This window comes from Gavialis gangeticus, unplaced genomic scaffold (assembly GCF_001723915.1).
Source record: "Gavialis gangeticus isolate Ggan-Ray unplaced genomic scaffold, GavGan_comp1, whole genome shotgun sequence".
NCBI lineage: Eukaryota > Metazoa > Chordata > Crocodylia > Gavialidae > Gavialis > Gavialis gangeticus.
In genome coordinates, this window is record NW_017729009.1 from 10,516,578 (window position 1) to 10,536,515 (window position 19,938).

Consider the following 19,938-nt stretch of genomic DNA (forward strand, 5'->3'; position numbering starts at 1 on the left):
AACTGACCAGGCTGAGAACAAAGAATGAAACATGCTCACTCAACTTAATCATTACTGCTTGAGTCAAACTCCAGCTGTTCAGAACAGGATGTAGTAGTTAATATAGAATAGTGGCAGGGGTTTTAAGCTCCATCTGACTCATGATGGAACCGCAGGCCTTCCATAACTTGTTACATTCACTAGCATTACATATTGTAGAACTCATTGACTGACATTAAATACAGGTTCCCAGAGACACCACATGAGATGGGCAAGATTATAAAAGTGGTTTGGCTCCCCCCGAGAAGGGCAAGGACTGACTCTGAAAGGGAAAAGACCCTTGGGTCAGGAAACACTTTACATCTTATAAATGGTGTGTTTCCAGTCTGTAGCTGAGAAACTGCAGCAGTAGTTGTCTTCATAGGATTTATTTTTAAGGCTTCATTTAGCAGGTTGCACCATATTAGTTTCCCTCTATACAAGACAGGGTCCAGCTTGATTCATGTGCACCCACGTAAGTTTGGCCCCTGTACCTTCCTTTGCTTCTGTAATCAAGGACGCAGGCCTGTAGCTTCTTAGCTCTCCCAAAGACCCTAACATCATTCAGCTACCCAGACCATTGGTGCTACAGACACACAGCTGTTTTCCCCCGCACCCCAGAATCGATCCTCCTGGCTCTTAAACTCCAACAGAAACTCTCTATGCCTAAGGAAGGGAGAACGCAACCAAAAGCTCGCTAAGAACTTTTTGCCATCTACTCAGGTGGTCTAATAAAAGATACCACATCTACCCAAATGACCTTGCCTACATCAAATCTCTAGACATCTGAATTTCTTGGTCTACTACTCTGGCGGGGTACTGACGTTTCATATAAGACAAAGACAAGAAGCCTGGGATTCTTACCTGATAATCTACAAGGAGTTCAGGTCCTTTGAAATACCGGGAAGCCACTCTGACATTGTACTCCTGACCAGGATGATAGAATTCAGCCAAACCCCAGTCTATTAGCCTGAGCTAGAAATGAAATAGGAAGAGGTGAATTAACTCAGTCTCCCTCAGCTCGCCAATGACTATAAATCACATACTGAACAATTTTATTTGTGTGAGATATCAGACTAAAGTTCTCTGTTCCCTATTAACTGGAAATGAGATAATGAATATTTCTGTTACTTCCTGATAGAGGATTACTCTACACCATATGCACTTTTTTTTCCTTGTGCTGAAAATACTTAACCAGCATCTGCTCCATCACAACATCCTTCAAACCGTTTGAGCAACCACATCATGGAATTCTGGTTCCACAGTAACAGGATAGGAAGAAAGTGTTTCCTAATGTGTTATTGCTGTGTTAAGTTAGGCTGTCAGCAGGTCAGTCTTCCATGGGCCAAGGACAGTTGCAGTTCTGTATAACCTATATAAGTAAGTTTAAGAAAAGCCAGCCTATAGAATTTCATTTTACATGTGCTCAAATAATGGAAACACTGCCACAGCATGGAAGTAACCTGAAGGAGGTGCTGTAGAGTTCAGACAAGAGTGAAACCCACCCAACTCCCGCCTTTACCTTTCTATGCTCATGGTCAATCATGACATTGTGAGGCTTGACATCTCTGTGCATGATCCCCATGCTATGACAGTAATCCAGGGCCTGAAGAAAACACATGGAAAAGGAAAAGTTATCAGCAGCACAGGTGAGCAGTCTCATTTTGCACCCACTCTAACTAAAGTGGAAGCCACCATGAGACATCCCTTGAGATCCTTGCACAAGGCCCCACTCTTGGGATGGAGGGGCCTGTAAAGAGGGGCTCCGACTGAAACCCACTCTTGTTAACAGCATAGATGTGTGACCCAAACCATCTTTAAAGTGCATGCAGATAATAGAAATGTTTGAGGCACAGCTTTTTGTTCAAGCCCAGTGTTTAACTGTTTCAGCATGCACCCCAGTCTTACCACACAGCAGACTCGACCATTACCATAAGCCTATTCTATTCTGAAACTCATGCACTATGAAAAATAAGCCTCTCTAGAACTGGCTTTTCAATACCTTTCTCCAGGAGTGGGCCCAATGCCCTAGCTTCATCTCACATGCTTCCTTATAAAAGTGGAATTTCAACAGGACCCCTAAGGGTAGCTCTACCAGGCACTATGGACCAAACACCTAGTTCTCTCAAAACACTGGAGGAATAAAAAGAATTCCCTATCCTATCTGAGGAAGAAAGGATATGGGCAGCAAATGAGCTCAGGTCAGTGACAGGCAGGAGCCAGCCCATCACAGCTTCCTATCAGCTTTCCACTAATATAGGCTACAACACACTTATGCCTTAAGATTTAGAACAGTCTATCATGTAGCTCTCTACACTCAAATGCTACAGCTCTATTTCCCAGCAGAGCCAGCATCTGCTGCAGAAGCATGGCAAGGACGTTCATGTGAATGTGCATCCATTCAGCCAACCCAATTTTATGTGGGCCTCCTCCTTTCTTGCCCACCTGCATTTTTTCCATACTTAACAAGTCACCCCAAGCACTGCGGGGTGTATCCCAGATGCAAACTGCAGAGGCATAAACAGACTGCATAAAACAGGCAACAAGCAACATGCTTACCTTCAAAATCTCATACATGTAGAATCTAATGTCATAGTCTGTTAACGTCTGGTATAATTGCTGCAAGATAAATGCATTACTTCAGTGCTAGGCACAGAAGGAGGTCACAGCCTCCTTCCCCCACTCAGACTTCCCTGCTCCTCCTCCCACCATAATCCAATTACATAGTTCACACTACTTAGGTTCAATGCAAACACCACTCTCAGAGCACAGTTCTACCCCCCTTTGCTGCAGGCACCTCAAAACCCTTTCCAAATGCTGTGTCATAAGAAGTGCTGGCTCTTTAAGAGGGCAAAGATCGTTGCAAGATTAAGAGAGCTCTTCCAGATGGTGTTACGCAGCTATTCTTCTCCGAGGCTAGGTCAAAGCGGGGAGGGGCAAAGCAGCACCAAAGTCCCTGTGCTCAGAGCAGGGGAAAGCTATGGGAACAGGCATTTTTCTAAACAAACAGAAGTTTAGGAGAGGGATCAGATCAGGTCTCATGCTGGGAGCCAAAGCAAGCTTGTAATGAAACCACAGTCCAAATCAGTTGTAATGCCTGCTGATATGTGGGAAGTGCTTGGTCTAGTAGCAGAGCAAGATGTGGGATCAGAGTGTCTAGCTACTAGTAAGAGCTCCATGACCAAATCGTTTTGAACAGGCAAATCAGAAACTTCTGCCCTTGTTCAGCCTTCTCAAGAGTCAGGGTAGCGTGTCAAAAGGAAACTACCCTTAAAAACTTGCCCCAGGTAGAGATACTAGTCTTTCCCCATTGAGAAAGATTTTCAAATGGGAAAAAAAAATTCAAGTGGATCTCTCATACTGTACCTTAAAGTCTGTGTTGTTTACGTGTTCAAAAACCAAAGCAGGGGTCCGGGACTAGGAGAGAAAAAGTAGTCTTTAGCCGCATGATGTTTGACCGCATAATTAGCCTTTGCATGTATTCAGGGCAGTTTTGCCATTTCTATTATCGAGCCCTTCAATAAAGTCCCTTTCCCATTAACAATGAACACATTCTTGTAGTTTTCAAGGATTCACTCAGACAGCAAGGGTGAAGCTGCAGCTTGCACTGCTGTGCACTGGCCCTACATCTACAGAATGAATTAACACATCTCAGTTCAGTGCTTCCAGACCCTTGGTCCACAATGGTAAGACATGGTTTAGGGGGGAGGGCCCTCTGAAAGCCAGTAATCTGATTAAAGGGCTGATCAGATTAAGTCATTCAAAAGCAGGATTTCAAAGTAGGAGAAAAATGAAGCGAGGCCATGTCAGTGCTGTAGTCAAGCCCAGTAACCTTGGCATTAACCCCAGGGTACCCTGCAAGCCCCTCACATACTTACCACAGGGTCTTTTACTATGTCTGCAAGGGTGATGATATTGGGACCACCTCGCAAGTTTTCCAAGATCTTGATTTCACGCTTAATTTTCTTCTTTTTTACAGGCTAGGAGGAAAAATGGTAAAATAAAGCATTCCAGTGAGAATGAAATTAACCGAAAACAACAGCTCAGCATCCAGGTGGCAAACAGGACTGCCTTGTCGTAAAGGATGCGGCGCCCTTAGGGATTTAGAAGCAGTAACAAAACAGTCTCTCTCCCCACTTGCAGTCATACGACAACTTCAACAGCTCCAGCAACTTTTCTGTGAAAGTTCTAGTGAGGAAGTGGATATATTTTTAGCTGTCTAAATGTAACCTGGCAGCACAAAAGGACATAACTAGCACCATGTGACAAGCGAGCTGAGAGGACCACCGGCATGATATAATGATATTCTAACCCCTCATGATATTGACAGGTTAGAATATTTCGCCAATTAATACCACAAGATTGAACTCCTCAGTGCCATGGCAAGAAAGCCATGGGAGCAGACAGAAGCATGGAGCAGCACCTGGGAAGGATGGACCAGCATGGAAGCAGATGCAGCTGTTAACACAGATGTCCTACAGGCTGGTATCCAAAACAATCACCAAACAAGACTTGCAAGATAGTGACTATGGTGAGTTTATTATCAAGTCAAAATGTTTCAAAGGCTACAGAAGACATTTTCCATTGCCAGATTTCTGGAGGCATGGCCATTTGTGTTAGGACATCTAAGGAGCTCTGGGCCCAGTCCTGGACTTGAAAGCCACGCAGATGTCCCAGGTACAGACTGTGACCTTCTCTGGTTCCCTGACTCACCTTGAGGATTTTAACGACTACTTTTTCATTATTTGTGATGTTGATGGCTTCAAACACTTCGCTGTATTTGCCTCGGCCTAATTTCCGAACTAGCTGATAGTCATCTTGATTTCTGCGGAGAGAAAGCCACAGAGTTCCAAAAGAGGTAAGTCAGTCTTTACCGTCATTCATAAAACGCTACTTCTACGAACACCAGCTCTCTGCCTCACCTTCCCTTCTAGTTAGTCTAGCAGAAAGATCCTAAAGGATTAAGAATTGATAGAAAAATATTAACCCTCACCTTTCCACAGTCTATTCAAGTTCAAATCAGTTCAGTGGCTACCAAGAGCAGCTGATGCCTGCGACCTGCCCATTTCAGTGAAGCTGGCCCAATGAAGCTCTTGCTCAACAGAAGTTCATCGCATCTCAACAAGAGGTTGAGGATGAAGGGGCCCTGCAGACAGCTGGCCTCTTGCTCCTCTAAGCAGCCCCTCCCATTCAGGAGGCCTGCTGAGAAGGCAATGTACAAAGCCTTTCACTACCACAGCTCGTTGGGGACCTTTTGGTGGGTAGCAGACCTCCTTCCAAGTGTCTGTTCAAGGTTCTTCACAAGAATCAAATCCACACTGTGCTGACCAGCTTCCTCTCCAACAGGAGAAAGAAATATCAGCTCAGTGTCCAATTAGTCTGTTTTCCTGAGTGGAGGACTGGGAAAGAGCTACGTGGTTCAGTTAAGACTGGCCCTTCCAGCGGACTTTGTACATGTGGCTTCCATGTGCTTCGCAAGATAATCAAGTTCATGGAGACTATGTAACAACTGATTTGAGTTGCTTGGAAGCAGCTCCAAAAAATTAAATATTAAAACTCCCATTTAAAGTGGGCTAAGTCTATGCTGCTGCTGAAGCTCAGAAGACAATTCAAGAAGTCAGACACTGCAGCAAAGATAAGGGTAGGACCAAGATAGTCCAGAGCCTGCTATATAAAAGCAGCACTGCTGAGCTCTCAGCCTTGTCTGATTTCTGGGAGGTTTTAGTTATAACTTCAATTTAGATGCTCTGTGCCTTTGAAAAAACACATATGCAGCTTGCAGAGCTGAGCAAGAAAGCTATAAAGTGATGCATATGGGTTTTTTGTTAAATCTACTAGAAGTCTCTTCAGTTACTTAACATGCAAGTATCTTATGAAGGTTTTTCAGATTATTTCCCCAGGACAGGTAAGATTCGTTCCTTATCACAAGACTGAAATTTTGTAGTGGGGTGGTAAATTTCTGACCCTTTGACAAGGCTATTTACTTCAAATCAAACCGAGGGGGCATTTTCTTTTGAACTGATAGGTGGTCTAAACATGCTGGCAAGACAAATTTTCAGACAATGAAAGGACACTACATTATTTCTACAAAGTTTAAAAATCTAACAAATGCCACTGCTAGGATATTAGCAAACTGCAAGATAGCCTAGGCTCGAACTGGGAGCTTTTCATACACACAACTCAGGCAGTTTGAACAAAGATCAGCCCCTGCCTGCTGAGTCAGCAAGAAGCGGGAACCACTTACCCCCATTCGACAACATGCGACTCATAGTCCCAGTATTCCCGGGGTCTGTGTGTGTTTACATCAGTGTAAACTCTGGCCCTGCTTGGCACGGGTCCCGACATGTCAGACAGGTTGGCAGGTGGAGCTCTCTCAGGTGTTTTGATTTCTGGTAGCCTCCAATCTCAAAGCTGGACACAAGGCAAAGGCCTTGGATTGGGCTCTGATTTTTCCAGCTGTAGACAAAATGAACAAAGATTATAATCTCAAAATAGTATAAAAATATTTAAGTTAATCATTAAAAGCCATCTAGTGGAAACGGATATGGGCCCTGGACCTTGAACATTCTCCTAGACATGGAAAACTGACATGCCTGCTCCCACAAGTGGGAAGGAGCATTAAGCCATACGTTTTTGCGGCTTCAACGCTTTCACTTTTTTAAATGAGATAAAAAAAATTAAGGTATGGTTGCAAAGATAACTATCCAAGTAGGAGCCACCATTGCCTGCAGATAGATTCCTCCCATTTAAGCCTGGTCCTGAAAAGCAACACACTTAATACCCAGCTTCTTATCCATCCAGTCCAGAAACAGTGCCCAAGCCCCTTGGTGTTAACCCAAATCAACCTTTTATTCACACTACAAGACAGCACAACTGGGATACGCCACCTATTTGCAATGCACTGATAAGTGACGCTGCACAATACGAAGGGCTGACAGGCAGATTTACAAGGCTGCTTGGGGAACCTTAACTGCCATGACTTTGTAAAAATAGTATTAAAGTTTTGTATTTCCACCTTAGAAATTCTCTCTCTTTGCAAGATACACACAGACACAACTGTCAACTACTTTTGCCTCAATGCACTTACTATTCCATTACTATGTACGGCCTCACATGCAAGAGAGACTACACTCTATTCACTCCAGAAGTCCAAACCAAAGCCAGTCTAATCACAAAGTGACTTAATTTCCAAAAAAGTGACTAGTTTGTTTTCCACCAACTGCAAAAGTGTCAAGGAAAGCAGAGTCCAGAAGTACAAAGCTTTTAGCAGTGTTGAAGCAGGGTGCCCGATGTACAGGGCCAGGAGGCCTGGGGCTAACCACTGTTACAATTTGCAGGTCAGGAAGCCTGCAAGCTATGCAGGCTGGGGATAAATAGGGTGAGGAAGGTATTGAGGAAGGAGAGGCAAAGACTGGCGAGATGTTGCAGGGAAGAAAAAGAGTAGCAAGGAACTCATTTAAAGGGGGAAAGTAGTCCAAGGGTTGAGTTCACCAGCACAAAGAAAAGGACACAGGGGAAGGAACCATGGTGGGCAGATGGTATTTAATCTCGGGATTTCCTTGAGTGCCGCTGGGATTCTTTTATCAGGAAAAAACAGCAGGTGCATGTGTTTCAGAAAAGGTAGAATTAAGTGTGACCTGGCTGAGCCACGTGAGAGAAACCTTCAGGACATGCAGTGAAAGTTAGCAGGGGGCATAACAATATCTGTAACACTACAAACAAGAGGATGCACCAGGTGAAGAAGCAAGTGATGGGGCTCAAGAAGCATCTTCTTGTTTTTCTGACCTCTGCAAAGAGCCCAAGACGTCTGTATTTGGAACAAATACCCTCACAGACACGTTGAGGGGGTAGGACAAACAGGAGCAATAAACATAGTCAGCATATCTGGCATGCCTGCCATGTGTTATCCCAGCTCTCATAAGCACTCAACCCAAGAGTAGGCACAACATCTTTCACCAAACAGGTGGCTCTTGCCCTCGTTCAAAATAGCTTCACACTGACTTTTTTCAATAACCAGCCAATCTCCGTCCACGGAGAGGGGAAAAAAAGTCACAGAACATCAAGCTTTGTGCGCAGTTCAATTGCTAAACAGCAAATGATGCTTCAGGTCATCAAGAGTGCAAGCTCGTCAAGGAAAAGCCTGTGATGTACATCACCTGCAGTGCAGCCAAGACATTATGGACACATCAAAGGAACAAATATACCGACACTTTGGGTCTGCAGTAAGAGAAGTCCATCCCCTGGTTCCCAATGGCTTGTCACCTATGATCTGCTCCATCTCACACACTGCAAAATGGGCACACCCAAGTGTTTTATGTAGGTTACCAGGCAGAGGCCCCGCTTTTATGACCACAATGATTCACTTTGTGGTATGTATTTTCCATCTTAACCAGCCTTTCAGCTCCTGGGCTTTCGAGGGCCTAACCCACACATGGGCTTGTCTAAACACACTGCTTTCACTGTAAGCCAAGGTGAAGCCAGGCAACTCCCAGTGTGAATGTAAGTATACAGCTGCTTTAGCCGGTTCAGCTATTCCCACGTGGGACTAGGAATTAGTCAGACCAGCAGAGGCAATAAGGGTTTCCTACTTTAACCACACTTACTGTGTGCCGCTGCAGCAGGAAAGAGAGCACGCTCCAGTTATACAAGAAAAAAAAGACATGCACCAGGCCCTAGTGATGCTAATAATGACCGAGAGCTATTCAGAGCTTTAAAATGTCTGCTTGAAATTTGGAGCTCCAGAGCTTGTGACAAACTGGGACAGCTGGAAAAATCATTTGGATTATCTGACTATAGAAAGTTTAGACTCTAAATAAAATGACCAACAAGAGGTTTCACTTTCCAGACTGATAACTTTCATTCAAATTAAAATGAAATTATTGTTGTTGCTGTGATTTTTTTTTTAAGCATTTCTCCTCATCCTGCTTCTTCTGAGTATTGCCTAGTTTTCACATTCTCATTAAGGAGACTCAGTAAGAGTCAGCCACTATTAAGCTCTGGCCTCACTTAATTATAAAATGAGATGCCACTGCCATGATCCATCAGCATGAGTCACAACAGACTAAATTATTTCAAAGCCAAAGAAAAATTCTAACTCTTAAATATTACAGTCAACATTCATCTAACCTGAAAGACCAGTTACTTGCAATAGCTCTAGTTGAGTTCCCCACCAGAACTATCCAGGACTCTTGAATGCTTATTTGATCTGGTCCCAGGGTAACTAAATGTAATATAGACACTGCAGCTGACAATTCTCTCTGCTCCTCTGGCAAGAAGGAACCGCTTACTGCAAGGGTGAAGCTCATTTACGCAGGAGATGGTGCTGTTCCTGGACCTGGTCCAACAACTGCAACAGGATCTAACTCTCCAAACTGCACCATGATCCACTCCTGGTGCCACATGATCCCATTTTTGCTGAAACAAACCAAGAGCCAAAGTACAGCAAGAACTCCCAGACAGAAGGGCGACAGAAGCAGAAGAGGTCCTATGCACGCTGCTCCACACTGCTGGAAGTATGGCGATGAAGGTGATGTTCAAAATCTAAGGAGACAAGAACCATGACTCCAAGTCCAGACATGGAGAGATAAAACTGTGCAAGTTATTTGATCTCCTAGCCCTGGGTGGTCAGGCATGGGAACAACTTGCTTAGGAAGCTGTGGAATCTCCATCCCTGGATATTTTCAAGAGCAGGTTGGACAGACTGATTAGACAAGGCTAAATTACTGAAGTTTCACATCCACTGATGTAGGGACAAGAGTGGAGCAAAAGGCAGCTACTACAGAGCACCTGCTGGATAGTTACACCCCTGCCCTTTTTAATCTGAGGGTAAATTGCTCCCATGTTTATACCCTAAACCACCGTGGATGCTGCAGCAATGATCTGAGTGCTGCACACAACTTTTTGCACCCTGACAAAAAAAGCACAGGCTCCTATTAATTAGACCGAATGAAACACAGCCCCATTGAGCAGTGAGACCTATCAGCAAACCCTGTCCAGCAGACTGACACACGGTGAGTTCAAGTTACACCACACCAAAGAAGCAAGGTCCAGATGTGTAGACCCTCCATTGAGAATATGCCATCATCAGACCTGGATAGGGAACTGCTCTAACCTGGGTCTGTACAGTGGCTCCTACCACACAGGAGGCGGGCAAGGTGGTTCAAGGTGATAAAAGCATGCATCGCTGTAGCAACATCTGCACCAGAGATATGCCTGAGGCTTCTAAAAAAAAGGAGAATAAGGACAACAGCACTTCAGACTGGCACTCCAGGGGGGAGGGAGAATGGAGAAGAGACAGTACTGTCTGAAAATAAGCAGCAGGAAAAGTGCTATTCTCTGTAACAAACTATTACTGCAGAAGATTAGGTAGCAACTGGTTCAGACCCAAGGTTCTTGCAGCTCCGCATGACCCTGACAACTAGAAATGACAAGCACCCATAGACAGAAAAATCCTGACATGCTGCATTGCCAAGATTTGCAAGCTGACTACTATGCACTCAGTACAGTGAAAACCATGAAGATACATTTCATATCAGAACCAGTTCATTTGTAGCCATCCTCTCCTTGCCCTACCCCCTCCCAGCTGAATGACAGTGACTTTTAATTTGGCAACTAGAAAGATAAAATTAGATGCCCAGCAAGCAAGTTGCTTACATGCAGAGAGGCCATGCAAACCTAATTAGCACTATTTTAGTTGGTTAATATTCTTGAATTTTATAGAAGTATTTTCTAGCGTGCTCCCCTGTATTGCTTGCTGACCTTAAACCAGTTTAAACTGGCTTGGGTACTTTAAAGACTTGCATAAAGATTAATTTAAATACAAGAAAAATCCTAAAGATGGTTTTATTTTGCTGGGGGGAAAAAAAGAGCGAGAACACTACCATTCACAGCAGATGTCATCACAAGTCACGTAGCTTAGCACAGGGCATATAACATGCAGGACTGCTCAGAAGGCATCTTCAGGAAGCTACAGTGGGTGGTTTTTGACAGTGGAACATACAATTCCTGGAAGCACAAGGCTATCTACATCCACAAACACATATATTTATATCCCCGCTTCTATGTAGGGAGAGATGAGAGAATATGACAGCTGAGGTAGCTTCTGGCTTTATATGCAAGTCACCTCACATTTGCTTGAAAGCTAAAAGCAATCAGCAGTCACATTCTCATCCTTCCCATTAAGAACTGTGGGGGAGTTGATACATATTCCACCCTCATTCTTGAGAGGGCAAATTTAGCAGCTGATTTAGGTCCCTGGCCAGGAGGGACGGATTTGAATTCAGCTGAGTAGTGTGGTAGGAGCGAGCATGCAGAATACAGCTGGGTCCATAGCAGGAGCTGCAGTATATACAAAGAACAGCAATAGCTGAACTGAGATCAGATGTGTGTCATGAAATGGCTTAAAATCCAGTTACTCTGAGTGCAGTTGGAGCCTAAATGGAGCATATAAATTATTCATTTGTGCAAGAACAGCATCACTACCCCCAGCCTTGTCCATCATTTATGCTTCCAGGTTTGGATGAGCACAATCCCTTCAAGGAAAGTAGTAAATAAACCCACCGACAAAAGCAAGGGGAAGGCAGACCAAGGGCCCCTACCCATGCTATTCAGTCTATAATGTTGTCACTGATTAAAACAGCACAATCCCTTAAACAAATTGCATGTAACCCACTAAGGTCTGTGAGCACAGGGCACTTTACTAGCACCATCCTGTCTGTGTATCTGCACACATCCACCTGTATAACCATGCCTGAACATTCAGGGAGAATCTGGAGAGCTCTCCCACAATGCCTCAGACGCTAGAGTACATGGAATAAATGCAGTGTTGCATCAGCAGGATATGCAGCAGTAAGCTCCAGGATGTCCTGCTGCACAAAGCCAGGTGTTGCTGACAGAAGTGCCAGGGTACTGGAGTCCTCCCTGGGCTACAGTGAAGCTCTGAAAAATTTGTCATTGCCTCCTAAGTAGCTTATGCACCAACTTGTAGCATCACGTTTTTACGAAGACATATTTCCTGTGCATCTCTCTCCCAACAGAAGTACTCCATTGAAGGTGACAGCAAAAGGTAGTTCCCAATGAAGTAACAGTATTATCTGCAGTTCTAGAGATGGTTATTTTAAAAGCCATTTTTTAGAAAAAAAAATATTTTCAAGCAGTGTAGCTAAGGTACTGACATACCTTTTCTTTTTAAATGGAATTTTTTCTGGCTTCAGGCCCTCTTTACAGAAAAGCATAATGAGAGCTTTCAAAATCACCTATGAACAGTGCCACGCTGAGGAAGAGGGGTTACACCGATGCTAACTGAGCTAGAAGCCAAGAGCTTCCCAGCAGACTGAGGAATTTCTCACCCGCTATCCAGCTAGTGACCTTTCTGGATAAGGTTTACTGTATACCTACAGCATCCATGGATACAAACCTCGCTTAATAGTAACGATCCTTAGAGAGAATAAACAACAGCACTCTTTTATCCCTTCCTCCCCCAGCACAGATGTATTGCCAGAGAGCTCCAAATTTACCAGAACAGACTAGCACCAAACTGTGCTCAATAGTATGTGCAACATGCCCATTGCAGAACATCCCATAATAACATGCCAATCAAATTGGCAGAAACCACCCCCCAAAAACAGGATTAGTGCTGCCCATTTCAGAATGATGTCACCAAAGACCCCAGGGAACTCTGCCCCTCACTTTGTTGGTCCCGGAAACAACCTACAAGAAGTTTTCTTTTCCCAAAGAAGAGAATGAGTGCAAAAAGTAGACTGCTCAAATGAGTCCAAACACTTTCCACCCACTCCTACACTCCCAAAGTTAGCTCATTAACAGCTCCAATTCTTGTAGCCTTTATAGGGCTGGGAAAAAAAAACAAAACAGGCAGTTGCATATGAAATACCACTCTTTACCTGGTGTCTGAGAGGCGAAGAATTAGGATGAACTGCCATCACCCCTGTCCTAAAAAGCAACTGTCAAAAAGCTTTCAGCAGGTTTGTTAAGCAGAGACATCTCCTGCATCACTGGATGGCAACCATCATATTTCAAAATTCAGGGCTTAGATCCACTTCTGAAATAAGCAATGTTTAATTATGTTCACTAAATTTCTGGGATTGTTTAAAGCAGAAGGTTGAGCTGACATACAATCAAACTGACCATCGCTGCTCCCTTAACCCTCTCACCAACCACTGAAAGCATCCTGGACCTGGGACCATTTTTCTCAAGTGCTTGGAAAGGGTCCAACACAAGGTGGGTGTTACTGTGAATAAATGATCTAGACACAGCTTAGATTACTATCTGGCCAAAATGGGGGTAACACTTCTACTTCACTCCATACTCAGAAGACCTATTTGTATAACTAATGGCGGAAGTACTGGCGATCGCTCTGGTATATATTGGAATCAAATTCAAGGTAGCAACAGAGACCTTATTGGCATGCATATAGGACTGAAGCATTCTGGATTTTCCCTAATCCAAGCAGAAATGAAAATTAATTTGGATTTACTAGGACTGATGTTCTGCATCCTTCCCAGGAGTACAAATACATGCTAATGGGGCAATGTCAAGTTGAAAAATCAGATTTTAAAATTCAAACAAAATACCATTTTCACTGACATTAAAAGATGACCAAACCTAATAGCAAGAGAAAAGTTTAAGTCTAATTCCCAAGGAATTTCTGCTTTCCAAGCCATGTTGTGTACAAACACTACCTCCAGTTTCCTTTCAAACAGCTGGCAGCGCTCAGCTGCGGGGAAGTAATGAGTCAGATTTTAGAAGGACTTCAGACATCCTCTAACGATTCAGGAAACAAGGAATCAAGTTGCAATTTAAATTCAAAAGGAATTGCGATCAGCGTCTAATTGGAAATGGTGGTAAAGTTTAGTTCAGCAACTAGGAGTAAATCTTCTAGAATAATTCCAACTTTGGCAGGCACTCTCAAACTGACACCAAAAGTATCAACCAGGCCGCAAACGCCCCGGCAGCGCAGCTGTCTCCGCTGAACTGCCACCAGTGTCTAGTTATGGGCGAGGTAACCCGCTGGAATGAAGCATCACGGTTTGGTGGACAAACCGCAGGACAGGCAACAAGGAATTCCTACACAGCAATGCCTGATACTTCTTCCTCTGTTGCCAAGGACAAGTCTATTTTTTTCTTAGTTTTCTCACTTGTAAAGTGGAGAAAGCACTACCTTCTCTCCCACATGTTCTGCGAGGCACTTAGCCTGCTGATCTTCAGAGAGCATCTCATGACCTACGTTTCCATGAAATGCAAGCAGTTTCCAAGATCCTCAGCTCAGTTGGACAACTGTCCCCCAGAAAACATAGGAGCAGTCCTACACATGTACTCTGGCCAAACCAATTGGAAACTGCTCCTGCAGTGGGAGGTTGTAGGCAGCCAGAAAGTTCTCTTCATTCCTGTTCCCTTCCCCACACATACTTTACATAGAGTAGTCAAATAACTCCAGGCGTACACTTTCCAAAAATTACTTTGACTTTCCCTTAAATCTCAGTGCCAAATCTGTGCACTGTTGTGAGATCACAGTGAGCAACGGGAGTCAGCTGCGGTGGAAGAAGGAAAACTGTTCTTTGGATTCTAGATGCGGTCTACACAACTCACCTGAAGTGTGGTTAACCAGAGTTCTCTCTCATAGTGAAGAGTGCCACTCCTCATAGTCTCACTGAAGTCAGACCTCTTTCATGCCTACTGCTGGACTGGACTGCAAGAAACCATAGCCTTATTGGTCCAAGTCACCCTCCAAATACAGATGTTAATGCTATCACTCAAGTCGGGTAGAAAGGAAACTCAATCCCATTTTAACAAGCTTTTACTAAGCAAAGACTATAAAGGTTATTAAACTAATGCACAAAGCATTTGTGTAAAGGACAGCAGTGATATTCAACATCTCTCTCATATAGAATCATAGAAAATTAGGGTTGGAAGGGACCTCACATCTAGTCCACCACCTCCCACCCCAGCTTCCAACAACATGGATGTTTTCTCCCTTCCACTCCGTGTTGTACCAACCTGTGCTGTCTCACTATTACTACTAGGGCATACATGACCACTGAAGGCTACAATTTATGGATGAAAGGCTGGAAAGGCCATGGAAAAACCTTCAGGATTCTGACAGCAAAGCAAGAGTACTTGTGCAGACTCCAGTGCAAATCACTAGTTTTTGCTCCATAGCCCACCAACCAAAGCTTGTTCTGCTGGGCTTTGGGCAGGGTATTCCAAACTCTAATGCCAAGATTACAGTTCTAGATTTGTCAGTTCAAAATTTCTGGCAACAACTAACAACTGTTCCCTAAAATTTAGAAAGGGAAGTATTTCAGCACCTTTTACTTCTTAGCTGGTCAATCATCTCTGAACCAAGAATTGTAGAGTTTTGCATTTATTTTTGTCTCAGACCAACATGGCTACCAAATACATTTCTTTTAGCACCTCTGCACTCAATCTGCAGTTGACCTCACTGGCTTGCTTGGCAGGGGCCTCCAGTCCAGTGGAAAGTCACACCCAGCCTAGTCACTGTTGCTATGTAGGGAGGACTTTTCTTGTCATTAATTAGTAAGTAGGCTCTAAGGGAACACCAATATGCAATCTCTCAGCTGATTCTCCCCCCACCCCCAATTATGTACAGAGAGCAATTTCTCTGGGGGTTTTAGAAGACAAAGCTGGACTTATTTTAACTAGTGTGGTTTATTTTCACTTATTTTTAGTTTTTAACCAGTATGATAATGTAATAGACAGAGGTGGCAAATACCAACATAGTCAAATGGGAAAAAAGTTGCATATATTGCACATGGTTGTTTCCCCTCATGAAAGCCTCAGAGTCAGTACCTATCCAGCGGGTAAAAAAAATGGGTAGGTTTTTTTGCAACACAAAACATGCCACAGCATATGGACAAAAGTGGGCTGCACGACAAGCAAGTGACCGCAAACCATTTTCAACACTGCTCAGATAGCACCAAGAATAAAATAAAACTCAGCAAGGGAATATCCAGTCCCAGTGCCTACAGCAGGAGATGCAGTATGCAAAAACATCCTTCCCTGAAAAACTTCCATCCTAACAGACCATGTTTGAACTTCAGAGAACCTGTATTTAAATGCAAGGGAAGAAACCCAGCTCCTGTTAGTCAGCATCTGTTAAAGGCCAGCTCTTGCATTACTAACACAGTACAAGAAACTTTCAGTCTACACAGCTACTGCTAGATAGGGTCCATCTCCTGGACTGAGCAGGTAGTGGAAGTGTGTAGTCATGAGGCTGTCCTGAGTTTATGCAGTTCACACAAGTACTTTTGAAACTCTACAAACCCTGTGAATTTAGTTGATCTCACAGTTCCATACAGCTCAACAAGGATATGAATTTAAAGTTAATCCCTACCACCCAAAGCAATAAAAACAAAGTAAAATTGAGCACTGCCAACAGCTGTTTCAAGAAGCTGTATTCCATTTTCACATTATTCCTTTTCAGGCATAATAAGCATGAGGTGAATTGAGCTGCATCAGTGTACTGTTTTTAGAACGAATTATTTGCTTCCTTCCAGACGCACCCAAATGTTCCGGAAATGCAGAAGTTGGGGGAGATCATGCTACCGTTACTCATGGCCAATCTCACAAGTGATCAGGTCAGGGTGGAAGGAAAGATCTTTCCAGGGTGAAAACTAAATTCCCTTTCTTGTTGGTATGCTCCCTAGATCATGGGCCCCCATGCTCCACAGCAAAAGGAGGGCAGCTGTTAAGAGTTTATTTTAATACTCTATTGGCTTTATAAATAATTGTGTTTCTACCATTTTGTTCCCTCACTCATTTGATAATTAATTTTCCTCTTTTCTGTAAGCCGTCTGAGCCTTCGTCAGGAAGGACTGTGTATAAATCTAGTGAATAAAATTTCGGCTCTGCAGAGTGTCTGTTGTAACAAGAAGCCATACTTTGTTGCAAAGAGTAACATTCCTTTAAAATTAGGGATCAGTTATCAAGACATGGGAAAACAGTCCACTGGCTTCTGACAAACAGAAGCTTTTTTCCTGGTAAGAGAAGAAACATCTGAACTAGACTTGTGACGAGCACACCCATAAACTTGACTGCACAGGGAATCTTCTAAGACCGAGCCAGCATTGCCCTGCATCTCCAGACAAAGAGCTCTAATGTTTCTGCTCTTGTTCCGTTTTCCAGCAAAATGCTGGGTGTTAATACAACTGTCCAGAACCTTGTGAACAGCAGAAAGTCATATATTGTGTCAACTTCACTTTACTGCTCACCTATTGCCTTAAAAAGTACCAGGCATTTCTGAATTGCTGGCCCTAGAACTACACTGACACCCCACTGCTCACAAGTCTTTCTACACTGGCATCTGGCAGATAAGTTTGAATGGAGTCTAATATAAATAGCAGCAAGAATAGATTCGCAAAAGCAGTATTTGGAAAGTAACTTTCTCCTCTTCAAAGCAGTTTTCCTGAAGCTAAAGGGTAAGCGCTCATTTCCTCCATTGCAATAAATGTTTTGTTCCATTATGTTTTTGCACATTCCAGAATAAGCCAGCTCTTTTGGAGGCGCCTAGAATAGGAGATATCATGATTACATAAATAATACTCAAAAAGTTTCCTTACAAAGAAAACTAGATAATCCTTGTGATCCGATTAGGTCTTCACGGTCCCTCCTAGCCTAACCATCTGAAAACGACATCTCTCTCCAGACCACTAAGACAGGTAAAACCTAAGGGATCATTCCCACCTGCAGAGTCCACAGGGAAGATGCCATAATATAAGCAAGTCAGCACTGCTGGTTAGAAGAAATGACAAATCTCGATAGCCTCCACACCCAGCAATAAGTCCCCATCGTGTTGAGGACCACTCTTCCTCCTTTCACAGTAGAAATTCCTCTTTACCTGAATAATGGCACACTTGGTGGAAAGAACAGGAGATTAGCTGTGGAAGAAGAGAAAGGATGACCAAAAAGACTATATGGAAAGCAAAAGGACAAGATTACTCTCTTTGATAAAACTGGGGGGGGGGAGGGACACGACATCATCTCCAGCTCTGATCTAACCATCTTCAACCACACCCGCCCCCAACTTTTCTTTGATGTCTGACAACCATTTTCCCCACACACACTGCTCAGGGACTAAGCAAACACTCAGAGTTCAGAAAGTAGCTCTTTCCTCTACTCTCATCAAGTCAGATCTTTACGACAGTATTCACCATCCTATCCCCCCTTTCTGGGATTGTATCTTCACCCTCAGTTTATGCCACCTTCTCCTATCTGCAAATGTGCAACCCCATCTCTCACCCCATAAAATGAATCTTTTTGCCCATTCTGCTAAACTCAAGTCACCATCTGAGGATCCAGTTCCCCCATTTTTGCTACTCCACCTGCTGCCTTATTCCTTTTCCACAAGCTCATGTTCCCAGAGGGATCTAGTCATCCCTTTGTTTCTATTACAGTATTACGCTGTCTTCTGCCAAAGTGCAATTCCTTGCTCTCCCTGCTTCATCAACCTTTTTTCTAACAATTCTTCGTCTGACCACACCCCTTCCTTCTTACCAGAAACTAATCCCTGCCACACACCACCCAACTCTCTGCTGTAGTCAGTTTGCCCTCTTCTGACCACAGCTCATCTTCCTTTGGATCCATCTTCCCAAACCTCTCTCAGTCATCTGGAGGATAAATGGCTCACTAGCATGTGCACATCCTCATCACCATTATAATAAGATACCACCAAAAAGAGGTCACTCCTCACGGAAAACTTCTCACTCAGAAAGACAGGTGGGGAAAAAATTGTTACGATCTGCACTCCACAATGTTCGCACCAAAGCTTTACCCCTAGCCATCCTAAGAGGTTACACATGCACCACAGAGCAGAAAAAGGTTAGACCCTCATTTCTTATATAACATATCCCATCTCTGCCACAGAATGAGAAGAGGAGAATTCCCATCCCACAAAGAACTACTGGAACCTGTAGGGAACTATTCCCTTTCCATCTCAGCTGGGATGGGGATATGGTTATCTGAAGTAAGGGTATCTCAAGAGAAGGGAGAGATGCACAATGAATGGAAGCTGGTCTCATACCTACCCATGGCACTTTCGGGGTCCACATCAAGGAACCAAACACAACCTGTGGGCTGATCTGGTCTGCTTGAGGTACAGGTGAGGTCCCAGCACCATGTGGCTCTACACCTTTCAGGAGCTCTCTCTCTCTCAGGAGGTCAGTCCTAGGCCTTATACCTACAAAGAGCCTTCTGCCCCTGAGCTACTGTAAACTGATGGAGAGTTGACGCAGTCTCCATCTTCCTGCAGACAACCTCAAACTGCATCTCTCGGGAAGGCAAGAATCACCGCTAGTCATCTCAAATCGGGGTTGATTCTTCAGCCTGACAATGTCACTTTCAGAGCCACTTTTTCTAACTCATTCAGGCACGAGGTCGTCAACCAAATTTAGACAAGTCCAGTGACTGAACGTGACAACAGCGTGAGAGGAAGTGAACAGAAGGAGCCCAAACCTCACCCTACCATGCCGAGCACCCAAGCACCTTTAAGACCCCAACCTGGCGCCAAGCTGTGACGGCGCAAACCTGCGCACCACTGCGGGTCTGCTGCAGTCCGCACAGCCATGGGATCGCAAGGCATGATCGGGGCCTGAAAGCTGAGAGAGTCTACGGGGAGTACAGTCTACTCCTGATCCCCACGCACGTCCCAGAAGCTGCAATGGACCCAGTGCCTACAGCTCCAACCTGACTGTCCCAGCCCCCAAAGGAGAACGAAACCTGTCATTTGACCCACAGCAGGAGAGAAGGCTGCCACCCAACCCGTGCTTTCTTGTCCAGCCATCCCTGCCGGGATTTGACTGGAATACCTCCGGCACCTTTGCAGCAGAGGGGAGCAGAAGGGGGGAGGACAGTGGGGCTAAGGGTAAGTTTCCAGGGCTGGGGGGGGGG

At 44.2% G+C, this 19,938-nt stretch overlaps 1 protein-coding gene across 3 annotated transcripts in view; it reads right to left on the reverse strand.

Annotated features, from left to right (window-relative positions):
* CSNK2A1 (casein kinase 2 alpha 1) overlaps positions 1 to 19,938 on the reverse strand; it is a 29,863-nt gene that overhangs the window by 9,644 nt on the left and 281 nt on the right. The window contains exons 1-7 of one of the 3 annotated variants that reach the window (XM_019510009.1): positions 6,263 to 6,363; positions 4,732 to 4,843; positions 3,897 to 3,998; positions 3,385 to 3,435; positions 2,578 to 2,637; positions 1,541 to 1,624; positions 883 to 993 (exon numbers count right to left, since the gene is read on the reverse strand). In XM_019510009.1, coding sequence (XP_019365554.1) covers positions 883 to 993; positions 1,541 to 1,624; positions 2,578 to 2,637; positions 3,385 to 3,435; positions 3,897 to 3,998; positions 4,732 to 4,843; positions 6,263 to 6,363 — 621 coding nt within the window. Of the gene's footprint in view, positions 1 to 882; positions 994 to 1,540; positions 1,625 to 2,577; positions 2,638 to 3,384; positions 3,436 to 3,896; positions 3,999 to 4,731; positions 4,844 to 6,262; positions 6,475 to 19,938 lie in introns of those variants that run through there. The other 2 variants (XM_019510008.1, XM_019510010.1) reach the window with 2 other exon arrangements.